We start from the raw sequence: 23,408 nt of genomic DNA, 5'->3' as shown, positions 1-23,408 counted from the left end.
TTGGTTCACAATAGGTTGTTTGTACAGATGTCCTTTCCTTTTCACAATGTGCAGGAGACATTGTTGGGACAAAATCCTAAATACTGAAACATAGAGATAATAACACAGAGGCTCCAACTTCAATGTCACTGAACCCCACCAATACATCAATGTCACCGATCCCTACTGATACAGTCAATGTCAACGATCCCCTCCGATACGGTCAATGTCAACGATCCCCTCCGATACGGTCAATGTCACCGATCCCCTCTGATACAGTCAATGTCAACGATCCCCTCTGATACAGTCAATGTCAATGATCCCCTCTGATACGGTCAATGTCAACGATCCCCCTCCGATACGGTCAATGTCAACGATCCCCTCCGATACAGTCAATGTCAATGATCCCCTCCGATACGGTCAATGTCAACGACCCCCTCCGATACGGTCAATGTCAACGATCCCCTCCGATACGGTCAATGTTACTGATCCCCTCCGATACGGTCAATATTACTGATCCCCTCCGATACGGTCAATGTCAACGATCCCCTCCGATACGGTCAATGTCAACGATCCCCTCTGATACAGTCAATGTCAACGATCCCCTCCGATACGGTCAATGTCAACGACCCCCTCCGATACGGTCAATGTCAACGATCCCCCTCCGATACGGTCAATGTTACTGATCCCCTCCGATACGGTCAATATTACTGATCCCCTCCGATACGGTCAATGTCAACGATCCCCCTCCGATACAGTCAATGTCAATGATCCCCTCCGATACGGTCAATGTCAACGATCCCCCTCCGATACGGTCAATGTTACTGATCCCCCTCCGATACGGTCAATATTACTGATCCCCTCCGATACGGTCAATGTCAACGATCCCCTCCGATACGGTCAATGTCACCGATCCCTACTGATACAGTCAATGTCAACGATCCCCTCTGATACAGTCAATGTCAACGATCCCCTCCGATACGGTCAATGTCAACGATCCCCTCTGATACAGTCAATGTCAACGATCCCCTCTGATACAGTCAATGTCAATGATCCCCTCTGATACGGTCAATGTCAACGATCCCCCTCCGATACGGTCAATGTCAACGATCCCCTCCGATACAGTCAATGTCAACGATCCCCTCCGATACAGTCAATGTCAACGACCCCCTCCGATACGGTCAATGTCAACGATCCCCTCCGATACAGTCAATGTCAATGATCCCCTCCGATACGGTCAATGTCAACGACCCCCTCCGATACGGTCAATGTCAACGATCCCCCTCCGATACGGTCAATGTTACTGATCCCCTCCGATACGGTCAATATTACTGATCCCCTCCGATACGGTCAATGTCAACGATCCCCTCTGATACAGTCAATGTCAATGATCCCCTCCGATACGGTCAATATTACTGATCCCCTCCGATACGGTCAATGTCAACGATCCCCTCTGATACGGTCAATGTCAATGATCCCCTCTGATACAGTCAATGTCAATGATCCCCTCCGATACGGTCAATATTACTGATCCCCTCCGATACGGTCAATGTCAACGATCCCCCTCCGATACAGTCAATGTCAATGATCCCCTCCGATACGGTCAATGTCAACGATCCCCCTCCGATACGGTCAATGTTACTGATCCCCTCCGATACGGTCAATATTACTGATCCCCTCCGATACGGTCAATGTCAACGATCCCCTCTGATACGGTCAATGTCAATGATCCCCTCTGATACAGTCAATGTCACTGCAACCCACTAATATACAGTCAATGTCACCAATCACAATGAGATACAATCATTGTCACTGATCCCCACTGATACGGTCAATGTCAATAATCTCCTCCGATACAGTCAATGTCACCAATCACAACGAGATACAGTCAATTTCACTGATCCCAACTGATACACAATGTCACCGATCCCCACCAATATGGTTAATGTCACCAATCCCCACCGATACAGTCAATGTCACTGTTCCCCACCGATACAGTCAATGTCACTGATCCCGATGAGATACAATCAATTACACTGATCCCCACTGATACAGTCAGTGTCACCAAAGCCCACTGATACTGTCAGCTGTCACCAGTCCCCACTGATACAATCAATGTCACGGATCCTGACTGATGCACAGTCAATGCCATCAATCGCCACTGATGCAGGCAAGGTCACTGATTGCCTCCGATACAGTTAATGTCACTGATCCCCACCGATTCAGTCAGTCACCAATCTGCACCGATACACAGTCAATGTCACTGATCCCCACCAATACATAGTCAACATCACCAATTCCCACTGATACAGTCAATGTCACTGATCCTCTCTGATACACAATGTCACTGATCCCCACTGACACAGTCAATGTCACTGATCCGCAAGCACACAGTCAGTGTCACTAATCTTCATTTATCCTTAGTCAATGTCACCAATACACAATGTCAACATTCCTCAATGATATACTGTCAATGTTTCCAAACCCCACTGATGCAGTCAATGTCATCAAACACCACCAATACAGTCAATGTCACTGATCCCCACCGATACAGTCAATGTCACCAATCCCCACCGATACAGTCAATGTCACTGATCCCCACCGATACAGTCAATGTCACCAATCCCCACCGATACAGTCAATGTCACTGATCCCCAGCAAATCACAGTCAATGTCACCGATCAATAGATTCTGGCATTCTACCGGATGACTGGAAAATTGCAAACGTTAATCCGCTATTTAAAAAAGGTGGGAGGCAGCAGACAGGAAATTATAGATCTGTTAGCCTGACATCAGTGGTTGGGAAGTTGTTGTAATCAATTGTTAGGGATGAGATTATGTTGTACCTGGAGGCACAGGCCAAAGGCCAAAGCCAGCATGGTTTCGTGAAAGGAAAATCCTGCCTGACAAAACTACTGCAATTCTTTGAGGAAATTACAAGCAGGGTAGACAAAGGAGATGTAGTAGACATGGTGTACTTGGATTTTCAGAAGGCCTTTTGCAAGGTGCCACACATGAGGCTGCTTAGCAAGATAAGAGCCCATGGAATTACAGGGAAATTACTAGCATGGGTGGAGCATTGGCTGGTCAGCAGAAAACAGAGAGTTGGAAAAAGGGATCCTACTCTGGTTGGCTGCTGGTTACTAGTGGAGTTCCACAGGGGTCGGTGTTGGGAACACTGCTTTTTACGATGTATGTCAATGATTTGGGCTATGGTATTAATGGATCTGTGGCTAAATTTGCCGATGGTACAAAGATATGTGGAGGACCAGGCAGTGTTGAGGAAACAGAGAGCCTGCAGAGAGACTTAGATAGTTTAGGGGAATGGGCAAAGAAGTGGCAAATGAAATACAATGTTGGAAAGTGTATGGTCATGCACTTCGGTGGAAGAAATAAATGGGCAGACTGTTATTTAGATGGGGAGAGAATTCAAAATGCAGAGATGCAAAGGGACTTGGGAGTCCTTGTGCATGATACCCTAAAGGTTAACCTCCAGGTTGGGTCGATTGTGAAGAAAGCGAATGCAATGTTGGCATTCATTTCTAGAGGTATAGAATATAAGAGCAGGGATGTGATGTTGAGGCTCTATAAGGCACTCGTGAGACCACTCTTGGAGTATTGTGTGCAGCTTTGGGCTCCTTATTTTAGAAAGGATATATTGACATTGGAGAGGGTTCAGAGAAAATTCACAAGAATGATTCCAGGAATGAAAGGGTTACTATATGTGGAACATCTGGCAGCTCCTGGGCTGTATTCCCTGGAGTTCAGGAGAATGAGAGGGGATCTCATAGAAACATTCCGAATGTTAAAAGGCCTGAACAGATTAGATATGGCAAAGTTATTTCCCAGGTTATGGGATTCCAGGATGAAAGGGCACAACTTAAGGTTTGAAGGACGTCCATTTAGAACAGAGATGCGGAGAAATTACTTTAGTCAGAGGGTGGTAACTCTGTGGAATTTGTTGCCATGAGTGGCTGTGGAGGTCAAGTCATTGGGTGTATTTAAGGCAGAGATAAATAGGTTCTTGATTAGCCAGGGCATCAAAGGGTATGGGAAGTAGGCAGGGGAGTGGGGATGACTGGAAGAATTGAATCAGCCCATGATTGAATGGTAGAGCAGACTTGTTGGGCTGAATGGCCTACTTCTGTTCCTATATCTTATGGTCTGATGGTATGGTGATAGGGCTGAGGTGACCTTTGCTGTGTGGAGATTCCTGAATAAATAATGAAGTGTATAGTGCAGTGAAGGAAACATTTCCTTGCCTTGGTTCTAAGTGCATCAAATGTTACAAGAAGGTGCCAGAGGATGTGTTTAACATAAGGGCAGTGGTCCCATCCACCTGTCTCAATGCACACAGAACAAAGTATGTGTAACTCTACTTCAATGCATGGGAGCCCTCCCGGTGACCTGGACAAGATTCTTAAATAACTTCAAGGGAATTTAATTTTAATGCACATTCTTAAGTCAATTTTGTCAACTGCCATTAGGAACTGGACACCTAGAATTGGTTACATTGAAGGATTCACTTTAAGAGGTCAGTGAATGTCAGTTAATGTCTAATGTTTTTCTTGAAGCAACATATTTTATACCTGGAATAGTCAGGAAGTTGAATGATTGATTTACCAGCCAACAGGCAGCACTTGGAGTGGGGTGTGGTGTAGGGTGAATAGACTTGATTCACATCCCCTGCAATCTTCTGTCATTCAAAAATGGAGTTCTGTGAATACACTCCAAGGGTTGCCATCGTCTCTGGTGTCTACAGAAGAATAACAAACCACTTCCTGCTTTCCACTACCATACAATTTCAGCAGTGAAACTGTGGAGCAATGCAAGAATTATGGCTTCAGACTAAAAGCTCTTTGAATATTTTCATGATTAGTTATTTAATGACTGATAATGAAATGGTTGGACTAGGTGGGTCAGGTCAAGTGATCTGTCAGAATCAGTAACCTCTACCTCTCAAAGCCAAACTCTCAAAGTCCATTTTCTCAGCAGTTACTCCCCCGTTCCCCTGCCCCTGTCTGTGTGGGTGGGACAGAATCAAACCATCATCAGCATGTTGGCAGTGAGTTCAAAGGGTACTGAGGGTGGGAGAGACAGGAACTGGTGAGAACATGCCTCTTGTTGGGGAACTTTCAAGGGTGGTGTCTCTATGGTTGCTGAGCTTGGTCAAGTTTGTGCTCCCCACATACCCTGGATAGCTGCTGTACTGGATGTAGTCTGAGGTGCATTTGATAGCTCTGGGCCTGTACTCGCTGAAGCTTAGAGAATGAGAGAGTGATCTCATTGAAACCCATTAAATATTGAAAGACCTAGACAGAGTGGATGTTGGAAAGGATATTTCCTTTAGTGGGGGGAGTCTAGGACCAGAGGGCACCGCCTCAGAATAGAAGGACACCCCTTCAGAGGAATTTCTTTAGCCAGAGAGTGGCGAATCTGTGGAATTCATTGTCATGGACTGCCCAGTAATAGGGCATATTTAAAGTGGAGGTTGATATGTTCTATGTCAGTAAGGGCATCAAAGTTTATGGGGATAAGATTATAGGAGGTTGAGGTTGTGAGGAATAATAAATAATAAATTGGCCATGATTGAATGTGGAGCAGACTTGATGAGCTGAATGGCCTAATTCTGTTCCTATGTTTTATGGTTTTATGGAATTTAAGGAGATCTTGCCTAATCTTTCCTTGCAGTGACTGTGCCCAGCTTTAGTGTTGGATAAAGCAAATCTCCTTTGGCATGAGGAGCTAGAGGGTGTTCAGGAGAGAGTGATAAATCAGCAACGCTCTCTCTCTGGCCCGACACAGTCCCTCTCTGTGTACTTCCCACAACAAGCTGCACAGCAAGGAGCACACTGTAGAAATATTCGCTTTCCTGCTAGGATGGCAAATGAGATGCTGCCAGTGCTCGCTGTTCCAGGCAGATGAGTTATTATCTCCCAAAACCTTCTCACTGTCAGGGAGTTCCAGCAATAATTGGGGTGAAGTAAAAACACAATTATATCATTTTATAAATTGTGAGTGAAGCAGACCTGCCCTATTATTTGTTTTTTTGTTCTCCACGTGAGAGGCTGCTCTGCATTTTCCGAGAATGTGTGAGTGTGTTGGGCAGCAGTGTTAGTGTGATAACATCCTGTTTAATGGATGACTACCTAAAGTGAGGAATGGGAAATCATGGCCTCGGGCTGGTGGAGAAAGAGCGGTCTTGGATCAGATTCACTTATTTATCACATGTACATTGAAACATACAATGGAATGTGTCGTTTGCATTAATAACACTGCTGGGGGCAACCTGCAAGTGTCACCACACTTTCCAGTGTGACATAACGTGTCCATTGTTCAGCAGAACAACACCAGCAAAAGAAGCTCCTTTCTCTCTCTCTCTCTCTCTCTCTCTCACACACACACACACACACACACACACACACACACACACACACACACACACACACACACACACACACACACACACACACACACACACACACACACACACACACATATCAAAAAGCACTTGGCTGACACTTCAGCAACCTCCCTAACCATTCTGTCCCTCCCTCACTGACTCACAGTATGAGTCCATGAGAAGCAACAGTACTCTGAAAGCTCTTCTCAAACCTACTCCCTCTAACACAGGGGTTCCCAACCTTGGACCCCTACCTTTAACCCAGAGGTCCATGGACCCCAGGGTGGAAACCACTGCACCACCTCTATATAGAACAGTTTGTGCAGGGGAATAGCACCAAATCACAGACTGTTTCTTTGTTATCACTGGATCTAACTACATTCCAAAGACGTACGGGTTAGTGTTAGTGAGTTGTGGGCATACTGTGTTGGTGCTGGAAGCGTGGCAACAATTGTGGACTTCCCTGGCACATTGCTTACTTATTTAATTTGATACAAATGAAACATTTCACAGCATGCTTCGTTGTTTTGATGTGCATGTGACAAATAATAAACCTGATAAATCCCCATCAGCACTGTGGGAGCAACTTCACCAGAACCATCAGCAACACCACCAGAAACATCAGCACCACGGGAGCAGCTTCACCAGAACCATCAGCAGTTCAAGAAAGCAGCTCACACCCATTTTCTGAAGGGCAGGTATGGGTAGGCATAAGGGGATCCACACTCACATCTCGGATAATCCTGTAGTGATCAGCAAGTGGAGAGTGGGCAGGATTGTGAGGTCTGGAAGCACTAAGTCACGAGTTGCACAGAAGGATGCTTGACAGCTGTGCAGGGCTTGAATACAATCACTTCTATACAGTTAGATCAAGCAACATAGGCAACAATGAGGTTCACTTCCAGATGACCTCAATGCCTTCTATGCTCGCTTTGACTGTCAAAATATGGAGGAACTCCCACAGCCTCTGGGGATCTTGTGGTTTCAGTCTCTGAACTCGATGTGCAAGCATCCTTCAGGCGAGTGAACCCACAAAAAACATTTGGCCCAGACAGATTATCTGGCTAATTACTGAAGGCCCGTGCTGATCAACTGGCTGGAATGTTCACTGAGATCTTTAACCTTTCACTTTTGCAGTCTGAGGTACTCACCTGCTTCAAGCAGGCTTCAATTATACCGGTGTCAAAGAAGAACATAGTAACCCGTCTCAATGACTATTGTCCAGTAGCACTTACATCCACAGTGAAGAAGTGTTTTGAGAGATTGGTGATTAAACATTTAAACTCCTGCCTGAGAAGCAACTTGGATCACTCCAATTTGCCCACTAGAGCAACAGGTCCACAGCAGATACCATCTCTTCGGCTCTTCACTCAATCCTGGAATATCTGGACAGCAAAGATGCATACATCAGAATGCTCTTTATTAACTACAGCTCAGCATTCAATATCATCATCCTCACAAAACTAATCAATAAGCTCCAAGACCTTGGCCTCAATACCTCCTTGTGCAATTAGCTCCTCAATTTCCTCACATAGACCTCAGTCAGTTCTGATTGGCAACAACATCTCCATCAGCACAGATGCATCACAAGAATGTGTGCTTTGCCCCCTGCTCTACTCACTTTACACGTATGACTGCGAGGCTAAGCACAGCTCCAATGCCATATTCAACTTTGCCGATGACATGACTATCATAGGCGGAATCAAAGGTGGTAAATCGGATCAGCCATGACCTTATCGAATGGCGGAGCAGGCTCAATGGGCCAGATGGCCTACTCCTGCTCCTATTTCTTATGTTCTTATGCAATGAATCAGCACATAGGAGGGAGATTGAAAATTTGGCTGAGTGGTGTCATAGCAACAACCTCTCACTCAATGTCAGCAAAGCTAAAGCGCTGATTAGTCTGATTAAGGAGGAGGAAGCCAGAGGTCCATGAGCCAGTCTTCATCAGAGGATCAGAGGTGGAGAGGGTCAACTTTAAATTCCTTGGTGTTATCATTTTAGAGGACCTGTCCTGGGCCCAGCACGTAAGTGCAATTACATATCAAGCACGGCATGATTTATGAAGACTTTGACAAACTTCTATAAATGTTCAGTGGAGAGTATATTGACTGGCTGCATCACAGCCTGGTATGGAAACACCAATGCATGGAAAATTCTACTAAGTGCACTGGAATCATCCCAGTCCATCACAGGTAAAGCCCTCCCCACCACTGAGCACATCTATGCGAAATGCTGTCACAGGAAAGCAGCCCCATCATCAGAATACCCCACCACCCAGGTCATGCTCTCTTTGCACTTCTGCCATCAGGAAGAAAGTACAAGAGCTTGAGGATGCCCACCACCAGGTTCAGAAATAGTTATTACCCTTCAACCAACAGGCTCTTGAACCAGAGGGGCTAACTTCACTGTGCCCCATCACTGAAATATTCCCACAGCCTATGGACTCACTTTCAAGGACTCTTCATCTCATGTTCTTGATATTTATTGCTTATTTATTTATTATTATTGTCATTATTATTATTTATTTATTTTTATATTTGCACGTTTGTTGTCCTTTGCACACTATTTAACCACTCAGTTTATGGTCTTTTATTGATTCTGTTATGATTATTATTCTATTATGGACTTACTGAGTATGCCCACAAGAAAACAAATCTCAGGGTTATATATGGTGACACAGATGTACTTTGATAATAAATTTACTTTGAACTTTGAGAACATTTGGTTGGCACTGAGCTCTTGGACTGAGACAGAAGGAGTCATTCAACAGCTGTACCCACAACTGAGCAGGCACGATTAGGATCCACTCTGCTCACCCCTCTCAGGGAAGGGATTGGAGGAAGTGCCCTAAAAATAGCCGGCCTCAAAACCTCCTGATAGGATTACTGTGTCCAGAGGGGTGACCATATGCATTCTGAAACAAGAGAACATGACCTTTGGAGCAATAAGCAATAACCTTGCTGGTGATGCCTGTATCTTAAAAACTAGCAGAGTCAAACTTTGATTCATGGCTGTATACCAAATGCTGGAAAATAGAGTGAGCACAGGCTGATGATCGATGGTCACTATTGAGCTGATGGGCTGAATGGCCTGTACTGTGCTCTGTTGCTGTGTGACCAGTGTGGGCCTGTGATTTTGTACAGCGTTTGTCCCGTCTGAGACCATGTGGGGATGTGCTGAGGTACCGATCATTGCCAATGCTGGTAATGTGCTGTGAAATATTTAAAATTAATAGCAGTCAACAAAGGTTGTAAATTGGTTTTGCTGGTGTGCAGATGGCTTTAATTGCTCTTCGCCTCTTTGCATCTGGAATTGCAGAAGTTAATTGGGCAGAATTTATCCAACAACGTTTCCAGGAGCACCTTGCCTCCAGCTAGTTATGAGTCTCCTCTCACTGCCCTCTTTCACAACGATACATCACAGTTCTCCTGAAATACAGTCATTGTTAAATTATTCACATGTTCTTTCATTGTGAAGTGGTAGCTGTCAGTTCCCCACAGCCAGGAGCTGGGTCCCAGGCTGGAACTGTGGGTACAAATGGCAGAGTGTGTGTCACGGTGTGCCCCTTCATACTTGCTGTACCCCACCGTCTTCTCCCTCCTCACTCAATCATCAGCTCAAACCACATGGTTCATCCACTGCACGCACACACACACACACACACACACACACACACACACACACACACACACACACACACACACACACACACACACACACACACACACACACACACACACACACACACACACACACACACACACACACACACACTCACTCCACTCTATTAGAGCAGGACAGTAGATGTGCTGTCTCACACGTCAACTGGGTTCAGTCCTGACTTGCAATGCTGTCTGTGTGGAGTTTGTACATTCCTACTGTAAATGGCTGTTCTGATCTCCTCCTACAGTATGGGAGAAGATCTGACTGGTGGTCTGGAGGTAGATATTCACTGGTATGGGGAGCAGGGGTATCTGGAAGGAGTTGATGGAGAATGTGGGATCAGTTTATGTGCACAGACTTGATGGGCCAAAAGGCGTGCTTGCCATAGGCGCTACTTTCCGTAGATATGCCCCTGGTCTTCCCCAATCTTCGCATTGCTATTCAGATAATGCTAACCATTGTAGGTTCCATCGCCAGCTGTGAAAGATCATTCAGCAAGTTAAAACTAATACTTTTGTATTTGAGAGCCTCCATGGGTCAAGGCAGACTCTGTGATCTTGCTCTGCTGAGTGTAGAAAGAGAAGAAACTGAAAAAAATGATTTTGATCACATCATAGACCAATTTGCATCAGTGAAAACTAGGAAGGTGCAGTTATAATTTTCAAGTAGTGCCATAATTTGTTAATTAAAAGATTAACGAACTTGACTTGTATTTTTGAGCTGATATTATGGTAAAGTTATCTAAAAGATGGGTGTCAGATGTTTGGACAGGGGTGCAATTTCAGTGCTTCCCATAGGTGCAATTTTCCGTAGATATGCCCCTGGCAGAAATGACTAATAGCAGGGGGCATAGTTTTAAGGTGACTGAAGAAAAGCATGGGGGGGTGTCAGAGAGTGGTGGATGTGTGGAACACCCTGCTGGGGTGGTGGTAGAGGCTGATACATTAGAGACTCTTAGATAGGCACATGGATGGTAGAAAAATGGAGAGTTATGTAGGAGGGAAAGGTTAGATTGATCTTAGAGTAGGTTAAAAGGTTGGCACAACATCGTCGGCTGAAGCACCTGTATTATGCTGGATCAGTTAATTCAAGGACTGAATGGTTGAAAGGAGCTTGAAATGGAGAGTTCAGTCAATTAAAAAAGCAAGAGATGAAGTGGGTTCATAGTCAGATTAACTTATAGATTTTTCTTGTTGTAAGTATTTAAGTACTTCTATAAATTTAAACATAGAACACTGAACATTACAGCACAGTTTAGGCACCTTGACCCATGATGGCAGAAAACCCACAGCACAATACAGGCCCTTCAGCCCTCAATGTTGTGTCGAACATGTACTTATTTTAGAAATCACCTAGGGTTATCCATAGTCCTCTATTTTTCTAAACTTCATGTACCTATCCAGGAGTCTCTTAAAAGACCCTGTCGTATCTGCCTCCACCACCGTCACCACACAGCTCATTCCACGCACTCACCACTCTCTGCTTAATATATCTTACACTGGCATCTCCTCTGTACCTACTTCCAAGCACCTTAAAACTGTGCCCCCTTGTGTTAGCCATTTCACGCCTGGGAAAAAGCCTCTGACTATCCACATGATCAATGCCTCTCATCATATTATGCACATCTATTAGGTCACATCTCATCCTCCGTCGCTCCAAGGAGAAAAGGTCAAGTTTACTCAACCTATTCTCATATGGCATGCTCCCCAATCCAGCAACATCCTTGTAAGTCTCCTCTGCACCCTTTCTATAGTTTCCATATCCTTCTTGTAGTGAGGTGACCAGAACTGAGCACAGTACTCCAAGTGGGGTCTGACCAGGGTCCTATATAGCTGCAACATTACCTCTCGGCTCTTAAACTCAATCCCACAGTTGATGAAGGCCAATGCACCATATGCCTTCTGAACCACACAGTCAACCTATGCAGCAGCTTTGAGTGTCCTATAGATTCGGACCCCAAGATCCCTCTGATCCTCCACGCTGTCAAGAGCCTTACTATCAATACTATATTCTGCTATCATATTTAACCTACCAAAATGAACCACCTCACACTTATCTGGGTTGAACTCCATCTGCCACTTCTCAGCCCAGTTTGGCATCTTATCAATGTCCCATTCTAACCTCTGACAGCCCTCCACACGATCCACAACACCCCCAACCTTTGTGTCATCAGCAAATTTACTAACCCATCCCTCCACTTCCTCATCCAGGTCATTTATAAAAATCACAAAGAGAAGGGGTCCCAGAACAGATCCCTGAGGTACACCACTGGTCACCAACCTCCATGTAGAATATGGCCCATCTACAACCACTCTTTGCTTTCTGTGGGCAAGCCAATTCTGGATTCACAAAGCAAGATCCCCTTGGATCTCATCCCTCCTTACTTTCTCAATAAGCCTTGCATGGGGTACCTTGTCAAATGCGTTGCTGAAAACCATATACACTACATCTACCGCTCAACCTTCATCAATGTGTTTAGTCACATCCTCAAAAAATTCAATCAGGCTCATCAGGCATGACCTGCCTTTGACAAAGCCATGCTGACTATTCCTAATCATATTATGGCTCTCCAAATGTTCATAAATCCTGCCTCTCAGGATCTTCTCCATCAACTTACCAACCACTGAAGTAAGACTCACTGATCTATAATTTCCTGGACTATCTCTACTCCATTTCTTGAATAAAGAAAAAACATTTGCAACCCTCCAATCCTCTGGAACCTCTCCTGTCCCCAATGATGATGCAAAGATCATTGCCAGAGGCTCAGCAATCTCCTTCCTCACCTCCCACAGTAGCCTGGGGTACATCTCGTCCGGTCCTGGTGACTTATTTAACTTGATTCTTCCCAAAGCTCCAGCACATTCTCTTTCTTAATGTCTATGTGCTCAATCTTTTAAGTCCGCTGTAAGTCATCCCTACAGTTGCCAGAGTCCTTTTCCGTAGTGAATACTGAAGCAAAGTATTCATTAAGTACCTCCACTATCTCCTCCGGTTCCATACACGCCTTTCCACTCTTAAACTTGATTGGTCCTATTCTATCACATCTTATCCTCTTGCTCTTCACGTACTTGTAGAATGCCTTGGGGTTTTCCTTAATCCTGCTTGTCAAGGGCTTCTCATAGCCCTTTCTGTCTTTCCTAATTTAATTCTTAAACACCTTTCTGCTGTTATTATAATCTCCTAGATCTCTATCATTATCTAGTTTTTGAACCTTTCGTAAACCTTTCTTTTCTTCTTGACTAGATTTTCAATAGCCTTTGTACACCATGTGTCCTGTACCCTACCATCCTTTCCCTGTCTCATTTGAATGTACCTATGCAGATCGCCATGCAAATATCACCTGAATATTTGCCACATTTCAGCCATACATTTCCCTGAGAAATTCCATTCCCAATTTATGCTTCCAAGTTCCTGCCTGATAGCTTCATATTTCCCCTTACTCCAATTAAATGCTTTTCTAACTTGTCTGTTCCTATCCCTCTCCAATGCTATGGTAAAGGAGGTAGAATTGTGATCACTATCTCCAAAATGCTCTCCCACTGAGAGATCTGACACCTGACCAGGTTCATTTCCCAATACCAGATCAAGTACAGCCTCTCCTCTTGTGGGCTTATCTACATATTGTGTCAGAAAACCTTCCTGAACACACCTAACAAATTCCACCCCATCTAAACCCCTTACTCTAGGAAAATGCCGATCAATATTTGGGAAATTAATATCTCACATCATGGCAACTCAGTTATTATTACACCTTTCCAGAATCTGTCTCTCTATCTGCTCCTCGATTTCCCTGTTACTGTTGGGTGGTCTATAAAAGACACCCAGTAGAGTTATTGACCCCTTCCTTTTTCTATCTTCCACCCACAGAGACTCAGTAGACAATCCCTCCATGACTACCTCCTTTTCTGCAGCTGCAACACTATCTCTGATCACCAGTGCCACGCCCCCACCTCTTTTGCCTCTCTCCCTGTCCTTTCTGAAACATCTAAAGCCTGGCACTCTAAGTAACCATTCCTGCCCCTGAGATATCCAAGTCTCTGTAATGGCCACAACATCAAAGCTCCAAGTACTGATACACGCTCTAAGCTCATCCGCTTTGTTCATGATACTCCTTGCATTAAAATAGACACATCTCAAACCATCAATCTGAGTGCATCCTTTCTCTCTCACCTGCCTATCCTCCCTCTCACACTGTCTACAAGTTTTCTCTACTTGTGAGCCAACTGCCTCTTCCTCCGTCTCTTCAGTTCGGTTTCCACCCCCGAGCAATTTCTAGTTTAGCAAACCTCCCTGCCAGGATATTGGTCCCCTTCTGATTCAAGTGCAACCTGTCCTTTTCATACAAGTCACGACTGCCCTAAAAGAGGTCCCAATGATTCAGAAATCTGAATTCCTGCCCCTGCTCCAATCCCTCAGCCATGCATTTATCCTCCACCTCATTCTATTCCTATACTCACTGATGCATGGCACAGGCAGTATTCATGAGATTGCTACCTTTGAGGTCCTGCTTCCGAACTTCCTTTCTAACTCCCTGTAGTTTATTTTCAGGACCTCCTCCCTTTTCCTTCCTATGTCGTTGGTGCCTCTGGCTGTTCACCTTCCCACTTCAGGATATCGTGGATGTGGTCAGAAACATCCTGGACCCTGGGAGGCAAACTACTATTCATGTTTCTTTCCTGCGTCCATGTCTGTCTGTCTTGAATTGTCTGTCTGCCCCCTAACTATGGAGTCCCCTATCACTACTGCCATCCTCTTCCTTTCCCTACCCTTCTGAGGCACAGGGCCAAACTCTGTGCCAGAGGTGTGGCCACTGTTGCTTCCCCCAGGTAGGTCTCCCCCCAACAGTACTCAAACTGGAGTACTTATTGTTAAGGGGGACAGCCACAGGGGTACTCTCTAGTATCTGATTCTTGCCTTTCCCTCTCCTGACTGTTACCCACTTACCTGTCTCCCGAGGCTCTGGTGTATTGACTTGCCTATAACTCCTCTGTATTACCTCCTCACTTTCCCTGACTAGACGCAGGTCATCGAGCTGCATCTCCAGTTCCCTAACGCGGTCCCTAAGGAGCTGCAGCTCGATGCAACTGGTGCAGATGTGTTCATCCGGGAGGCTGGGAGTCTCCCAGACATCCCACATCTGACACCCAATACAGAACACCGGCCTCACAGATATACTTCCTATTCCTATTCTTCACAAGTAGTTTTCCTTGCTGTGACCCTTTGAGCAAAAGCCCTTCTACTTTGACTCCCTCTACTCAGATGTCTGCTCTATAAAGCTGTCTTCTATTTAAATTCTTTCCGCTGTCTAACTCACTGACATCCACACGCCTGTGCAGTTATGCCTTGATGTGCAGATCTTTTATCCTACTCCAAGATCAATCTAACCCTTCCCCCACTACATGACCCTCCATTTTTCTATCATCCATGTGCCTATCTAAGAGTCTCTTAAATGTCCCTAATGTACTGTATCTGCCTCTGTCACCAGCCCTATGTTTTTTCCAGGGTGGAGATGATTTGAATCAGTGTACATTGCTTTGTGATCAGAGTTGAAAGTTTAGAGGGAATGAATGAGGCAGCTTCTTTTACACAGAGAGTGGTGGGTGCCTGGAGTGTGCTGCCGGGAGGGAGGGGGTTGTGGTAGAAGCAGAAGTGACGCACTGTTTATGAGGTATTTGGACAGACAAGTGAACAGGGTAAGGAATTGAGGGATACAAAACATTTATCCAGTTTTTTACTCAGTATACAGGGCAGGGAACAGAAGATGCCACAAATACTCTGCAGTCAGGCGGAATCCATAGAAGGAGAAACAAAGTTAAACTGCAGAGACTAGGTTCTTTTCTCCCTGGGGTGGAGGAGATGAAGACATGGTATAGTTGTGTTGCTTTTCCTTTGTATAAGAGGTGCAATGAAAATCTTTCAGCAGCATCACAGGCTCGTAGCACCATATAAACAACAATCAAAGAAAACTATAAACATTAATCATGCACAATTTTTGCAAGAGAAAACACAAGACAATTTTAGTGCAAAGTGATCATCATGTTACTAAACTGTAGTCATTAGGGTTCACCTCTAAATCTCACATCCTTATCCTAAATCTTTCCTCCTATTTTATTCAATGCTTCATTAGATGGCATGAGATTGCTGAGCCTAAGAGACAGAGAGAGTGGGATGTCCTTGTGAACGATTTATAAAGGCCAGTATGTGACCAGTAACTGGGTAAACTGTGTACAGACAGCAAAGAGCTGGAGGAACCCAGTGAGCCAAGCACCATCTGATGGGGCAAATGGGTAGCCAGTGTGTTGGGGTGAGTCTAGGGCAGTGAGCTCACTACATCTGGAGTTCTGTTATTTCGTGGGGAAGAGTGATAATGTGCAGAGACCTGAAGTGGGTGGGTTGTCTAATGGGGAGAAGGTCAACAGGCTTTTATCCACTGGAGATTAGAGAGTGAGAGGGGCCTGAACAGCTTTGATCCATAAGATAGAACAGCAGAATTAAGCCATATAGCCAATTGAATCTGCTCCGCCATTTCATCATGGCTGATTTATTAACTCTTTCAACCCCACCCTCCTGCCTTCTCCCCATAACCTTTGACACCCTGACTAACCAAGAACCCATCAACCTCTGCTTTAAATATATGCAATGACTTGGCATCCAAGGCCATCCTTGACAATGAATTCCACAGATTCACAACCCTCTGGCTAAAGAAATTACTTCTCATCTCTGTTCTAAAGGGACATCATGTGCCCTCTGGTCCTAGACTCCCCCACTATGGGAAGCATTCTCTTGATGGTGGATGCGAGTGGATGCTTCCTCTTGTGGGAGAAAATAGAACTGGGGTTACTATTTCAAAGCAAAGGCTTTCACATTTATGACAGGGCAGGTCACTATTTTTCTCACACAGGGTGTGAGTCTTTGGAACTGATGTCCTCCAAGATGTGTAGAAGATGTGCTGTTTGGCCTTAATTCAGCGAGAGGTAGATTCTTGATAAGGCAAGGATGAAAGGTTAGCAGAGACCACTCAGGAATGTGGTCAAGTTACAGTTGGATCTGTCATGATCTTTTTGAATGCTGGATCAATGTTGAAAGGTTAATGTCCATCCCTGCTTCCAGCCAAAGCCAGACAGGAGAACTTTTATTTGGAAATAAGGAAATGGCTGAGGACTTTGTCGAGTATTCTTGAACTGAATTGACTTTTTTACTGACATCCTTCAGATACACGAGGAGTAAAAATCTTTACATTACATCCCCGTCTAAATGTGCAATTTATAGTAATTTATAATAAATAGTATGTACAACTGGACAGTCAGTATAGCACAGAAATATAATCGTATCAGTATGATTTAATTGGTCTGATGGCCTGGTGGAACAAGCTGTCCTAGAGTCTGTTGGTCCTGGCTTTTATGCTGTGGTACCGCTTCCTGGATGGTAGCAGCTGGAACAGTTTGTGTTTGGGGTGACTCAGGTCCCTAATGATCCTTTGGGCCCTTTTTACATACCTGTCTTTGTAAATGTCCTGAATAGTGGGAAGTTCACATCTACAGATTCACTGGGCTATCCGCATCACTCTCTGCAGAGTCCTGTGATTGAGGGAAGTACAGTTCCCATACCAGACAGTGATACAGCCTGTCAGGATGCTCTCAATTGTGCCCCTGTAGAAAATTCTTAGGATCTGGGGACCCCTACCAAGCTTCTTCAACTGTCTGAGGTGAAAGAGGCGCTGTTGTGTATTTTTCACCACACAGCTGGTATGTACAGACCATATGAGATGCTTGGTGATGTGCATGCTGAGGAATTTAAAGCTGTTCACCCTCTCAACCCCAGATCCGTTGATGTCAACAGCGTTTATCCTGTCCCTATTTTTCCTGTAGTCCACAACCAGCTCCTTTGTTTTTGTGGCATTGAGGGAGAGGTTGTTTTCTTGACACCACTGTGTCAGGGTGATGACTTCTTCTCTATAGACTGTCTCGTTATTATTTGAGATAAGGCCAATCAATGTAGTATCACCAGTAAATTTAATTAGCAGATTGGAGCTGTGGGTGGCGACACAGTCATAGGTATACAGAGAGTTAAGGACACAGCCCTGGGGGGTACCTGTGTTGAGGGTCCAAGTAGTAGAGGTGAGGGAGCCCACTCTTGCCACCTGCCGGCGATCTGACAGGAAGTCCAGGATCCAGCTGCACAAGGCAGGGTCAAGGCTGAGGTCTTGTTGACAGGTAATGTTGCAGCTATATAGAACCCTGGTCAGACCCCACTTGGAGTACTGTGCTCAGTTCTGGTCGCCTCACTACAGGAAGGATGTGGAATGGAAACCATAGAAAGGGTACAGAGGAGATTTACAAGGATGTTGCCTGGATTGGGGAGCATGCCATATGAGAATAGGTTGAGTGAACTTGGCCTTTTCTCCTTGGAGTGATGGAGGATGAGAGGTGACCTGATAGAGGTGTACAGATAATGAGAGGCATTGATCGTGTGGATAGTCAAAGGCTTTTCTCCAAAGCTGAAATGGCTAGCATGAGAGGGCATAGTTTTAAGGTGCTTGGAAGTAGGTACAGAGGAGATGTTAAGGGTAAGTTTTTTTTACACAGAGTGGTGAGTGTGTGGAATGGGCTGCGGTGGTGGAGGCCAAAACAATAGGGTCTTTTAAGAGACTCCTAGATAGGTACATGGAGCTTAGAAAACTAGAGGGCTATGGGTAAGCCTAGGTAGTTCTTTGAGGGCCGAATGGCCTGTATTGTGCTGTAGGTTTTATATGTTTCTATGTCTCCGAGCTTCTTGTCGAGCCTGGATGGAACTATGGTGTTGAATGTTGAACTGTCGTCCAAGAACAGCATTCTCACATAAGCATCCTTCTTCTCTGGATGTGGAAAGATGGTGTGTAGAGCTGTGGCTATTGCGTCAGCTGTCGATCGGTTGTGTCAGTAGGTGAATTGTAGGGGGTCCAATGTAGGTGGTGTGTCATTCCATGTGTCATTATAGAAAATTATGAAAGCCAACAGGTCTAATTTGAAGGAGGAGTTGTTGAGAGGGTTGACCATGGAGGAGTGGGCACACCATGTTGATCATCAACTTTGTAGAAATCTACAAGATGCCATATCGTTGAAATGGTGAGAGGTGGAAGGATGTTGGGAAGGAAGTGTATGTGCATGAATCTCTGAACATATAGGGACTGGCCAGGTCAATGTATGTTGGCTTTTATTGCAAGAGGGATGTACTGAGATACAGTGAAAAACTTGCCTTCCATACTGTTCATTCAGATCAAATTATTGTACAGTGCATTGTGGTAAAGAAGGGAAAACAATAACAGAATGCAGAATAAAGTATTACGCTACAGAGAGAGTAGATGCAGGCCGACAATAGGTTGTGAGATCGTAACAAGATAGATTATGATGTTATGTTATAGAGCTATTTAATAGTCTTATAACAGTGGTGTAGAAGCTATCCTTGAGCTTGGGAGATTTCAGTAGAAGAATAAAGACTATCTTATTGGAGTTATCAAGGGTCAAAGTTCAAAGTAACTTTTATTATCAAAGTACATATATGTCTTTATATACAACCCTGAGATTCATTTTCTTGTAGGCACATTTAACATGTCTAATAATAACTATAATAAAAATCAACGAAAGACCACCCAGCTAGGATATTTAACCAGAGTGCAGAAGACAACAAACTCTGCAAATGTAAATATAAATAAATAGCAATAAATAATGAGAACATGGGATGAAGAGTCCTTGAAAGTGAATCTATTAGCTGTGGGAGCATTTCAATGATAAGGCATGAAGTTGAGTGAAGTTATCTCTTTTTATTCAAGAAATCAATGATTGATGGATAGGAACTGTGCTTGAACCTGGTAGTGCGAGTCCTGAGCCTCTTGTACCTTCTACCTGATGGCAACAGTGAGAAGAGAGCATGACCTGGGTGATGGGGATCTCTGATGATGAGTGCTCCTTTCCTACAACAGTGTTTCATGTAGATGTGCTCAATAGTTGAGAGGGCTTTACCCGCGATGTAATGAGCCAAATCCATTATTTTTTGTAGGATTTTCCATTCATTGGTACTGCTGGGGTACAGACTTGAGTGTGCCGGTCTGGTCTCCCCACCATCACTGTGATCAGGGCACTTCCATGAAAGTTCACCAACTATACTGTTCAGATGAGCACTGTCCTCTGAGGAGAGATTTCTCAGGCAGGGTGGAAATACCCTTGTGAAGATGAACAGATGGTCTTATCAAAGCATTCAATGTTCCAGTGGTGCTTGCTGGGGTAGATTCAGGGAGGATTCTCCCTTTGGTTTTGTGGCTAGAACAGTCTCAGAATGAAGCAATTGTCATCAAGATGAGGAGAGGTTATCCATCTTGGTTCAAGAGCCTAATGGTTGAGGGGTAATAACTGTTCCTGAAGCTAATAATGGATGCTGATTTCCTGCGGCAATGCTCCATGTAAGTATGCCCGATGATAGGGAGGGCTTTATCTGGGATGGACTGGGCCATATCCACTACTTTTTGTAAGATTTTCCATTCAAGGGCATTGGTGTTTCCACACCAGGCTGTGATGCAGCCAAAATATACTCACCACTACACATCTATAGAAGTTTGTCAAAGTTTTAGATGTAATACCGAATCTTCTCAAATGTCTATGGAAGTAGAGGCATTGCTGTGTCTTCTTCATAATTGCACTTACAAGCTGGGCTGAGGACAGGTCCTCTAAAATGAGTAATTTAAAGTCACTAACCCTCTGCAGTCAAACTGATTCTCCTCCAGAGGATGTCAGTGAACCAGAGGTGAGGGCCTTCAAATAGCTTCATGGCAGCATCTATTGAGAGGAATAAGCAGATAACGTTTTGAGCTGGGACCATTCATCAGGTCATCAGTACCCTTTACAGTGTTGTGCTGTTGCCTAGATTCTGGCTTCTAGAATTCTCTCCCTACTCTCGTCGCTGCTTAACACCCCCTTCCCCCATTTCTTAGACTGAGCCTTACTCCCCTGTTCCAGCATCTCCAGATGTAATCGTGTGCCAGTCTTTCTCATAACAACTCATGGGAAGGAGGCCTTTGCTGTGTTGTCTGTGTGTGTCTGTGGCAGTGCGATTGACTACTGATCCAATAATGTAGACCATAACCCAGAATCAGGGAGTGGGGCTGCTGGACTAGTTATTCAGCTAGTCACAGGGAGGCTGCTGGTCCCAGAGTGTGATAAAGATAAAGATTAGCTTTATTTGTCACATGTACATCGAAACATTGAAACATACAGCAAAATGCGTTGTTTGCATTGACGACTCACACAAAGGATGTACTTCTGGGCAAGCTGTGGGGAGCTGTCTGTTATGGAACTAGCCACATTCTCCATGGTATTTGCAGATTTAAACATTTCCAATGCTGTCAGCTGTAAAATATTCATTGTTTGGTGTCTGCTGTTTCATTTGGGAGCTGGGCAAGATTGAGGTGGAAGATCGGAAGGTGGGGGAAGGGCAATTCACTGAGGTCTTACAGGCGACTCATCAAACCTTCTGAGGCATCCTCTTCATCTTGTTCCAGGAATAGAGCATGTTGAATGCCTATCTTCACATCGGGTGGATCTGCATCTGCCTGGCATCCGCTGCCATTCTACAAGAGGCAGGTATGTTGTCAGCGTGCACACTGCAGAGGGTAATGGAATCTGCGAGGAGGTATGTGTTGTGTATCCCGCTGTACCCTGTAGAGAAATGAGCTGTGGATCCCAGAGTGCACCCACACTGTAGATCTCACAGTGACTCCCACAATAAACTCTTCAGTGAGCCCCTCTGTGAGTTAACTAATCTCCTTCTCGGCCTGGTTTGCAATGAGCCCAATATGTTGACAGCAGCTTTAACAAGGACTGATCTGCCTGTATCATCACCCTGCTCCAATCTGTGGAAGCTAGTCACTCCGTACTGCAAGGCAGCTCCACACAGAGCAATTCCCCAATGATAACAAGACCATGGGCAGCCTCAGGTATGATATCTGAGGATAGATATCCACCAAGACTTAGGGAAGAGTGTCGTGGGATCTTACACCAACTGAAAGGGGTGTTTGAGCTCACTCCTTCCTCCAGTGATGACTCAGGGGCCATGCCAACAGTCCCAGGGATAGTACCACATGACTGTTGTGGTTCTCTGGCTAAGATATCAGAACAAGACACTGTCTGCTTTTGTGGAATATAAAAGATCCATGGCATTTATTGAAAAGAGCAAAGAAACTTTTCCACGTGATCTGTGGTACCCTGAGCAAATCTTGATACAAGTTTTTGAATCTTTTATTTCATCCCACTATGTGCAGTCTTGCTGTGCACAAATTATCTGCCTTATCTTCTGCACTTACTATACTTCAAAAACCCCTGAATTGGCCATGAAGTCTTGAACTCCTGAACTGGCTACGAAGATCAGTTCACAAACTCCTGAACTGGCTGTAAAGGTCAATCATAATCAAGTTCAAGTTCAAGTTGAACTACACATGAATACAGGCAAATTAAACAGTGCTCCTCTGGGTCCAAGGTGCAAAAACACAGAACCAACAGTGACACACAACACAAAGCTCATATAGCACATAATTACAATGGCAGAGAAACATTCAGTTACAAAATATAAATAATAATCTAGTCCAAGTCCCTGAGTGTCATGGTCTGTAGATTCATGCCATGTTTCTGCAAGAGTAGTTGGAGCATTTCACAAACTCGCTGTCAGGATATCTGTTTTGCAGCAGTTGTACTATAAATTACATTAAGAATATAGTACAACAGAAGAGCAAATTATTCCCAAAGAAGTGCTGTTCATAGGTTCATGGACCATTCAAAAATCTGCTGGCAGAGGGGAAGAAGCTGTTCCTAAAACATTGAATAAACATAAAAACATAGAAACCTAGAAAATAGGTGCAGGAGTAGGCCATTCGGCCCTTCAAGCCTGCACCGCCATTCAGTTTGATCATGGCTGATCATCCAACTCAGAACCCTGTACCTGCTTTCTCTCCATACCCCCTAATCCCTTTAGCCACAAGGGCCATATCTAACTTCCTCTTAAATATAGCCAATGAACTGGCCTCAACTGTTTCCTGTGGCAGAGAATTCCACAGATTCACCACTCTCTGTGTGAAGAAGTTTTTCCTCATCTCAGTCCTAAAAGGCTTCCCCTTTATCCTTAAACTGTGACCTCTCATTCTGGACTTCCCCAACATCGGAAACAATCTTCCTGCATCTAGCCTGTCCAATCCCTTTAGAATTTTATACGTTTCAATAAGATCCCCCCTCAATCTTCTAAATTCCAGTGAGTATAAGCCTAGTCGATCCAGTCTTTCTTCATATGAAAGTCCTGCCATCCCAGGAATCAATCTGGTGAACCTTCTCTGTACTCCCTC

General features: G+C 44.6%; 1 protein-coding gene across 5 annotated transcripts in view; it reads left to right on the top strand.

Moving 5' to 3' along the window:
* The window catches only part of ncanb (neurocan b), a 416,144-nt gene that overhangs the window by 47,531 nt on the left and 345,205 nt on the right, over positions 1-23,408 (top strand). For all 5 annotated transcript variants that reach the window (XM_073068065.1, XM_073068064.1, XM_073068066.1 and 2 more), the window contains exon 2: positions 21,579-21,660. In XM_073068065.1, coding sequence (XP_072924166.1) covers positions 21,588-21,660 — 73 coding nt within the window. In that variant the 5' untranslated portion in view covers positions 21,579-21,587. The remainder of the gene's footprint in view (positions 1-21,578; positions 21,661-23,408) is intronic.

Source organism: Hemitrygon akajei, chromosome 16 (genome assembly GCF_048418815.1).
Source record: "Hemitrygon akajei chromosome 16, sHemAka1.3, whole genome shotgun sequence".
NCBI lineage: Eukaryota > Metazoa > Chordata > Chondrichthyes > Myliobatiformes > Dasyatidae > Hemitrygon > Hemitrygon akajei.
The sequence above is the reverse complement of the archived record's forward strand: the minus strand, read 5'-3'. Positions and strand labels throughout refer to the sequence as shown.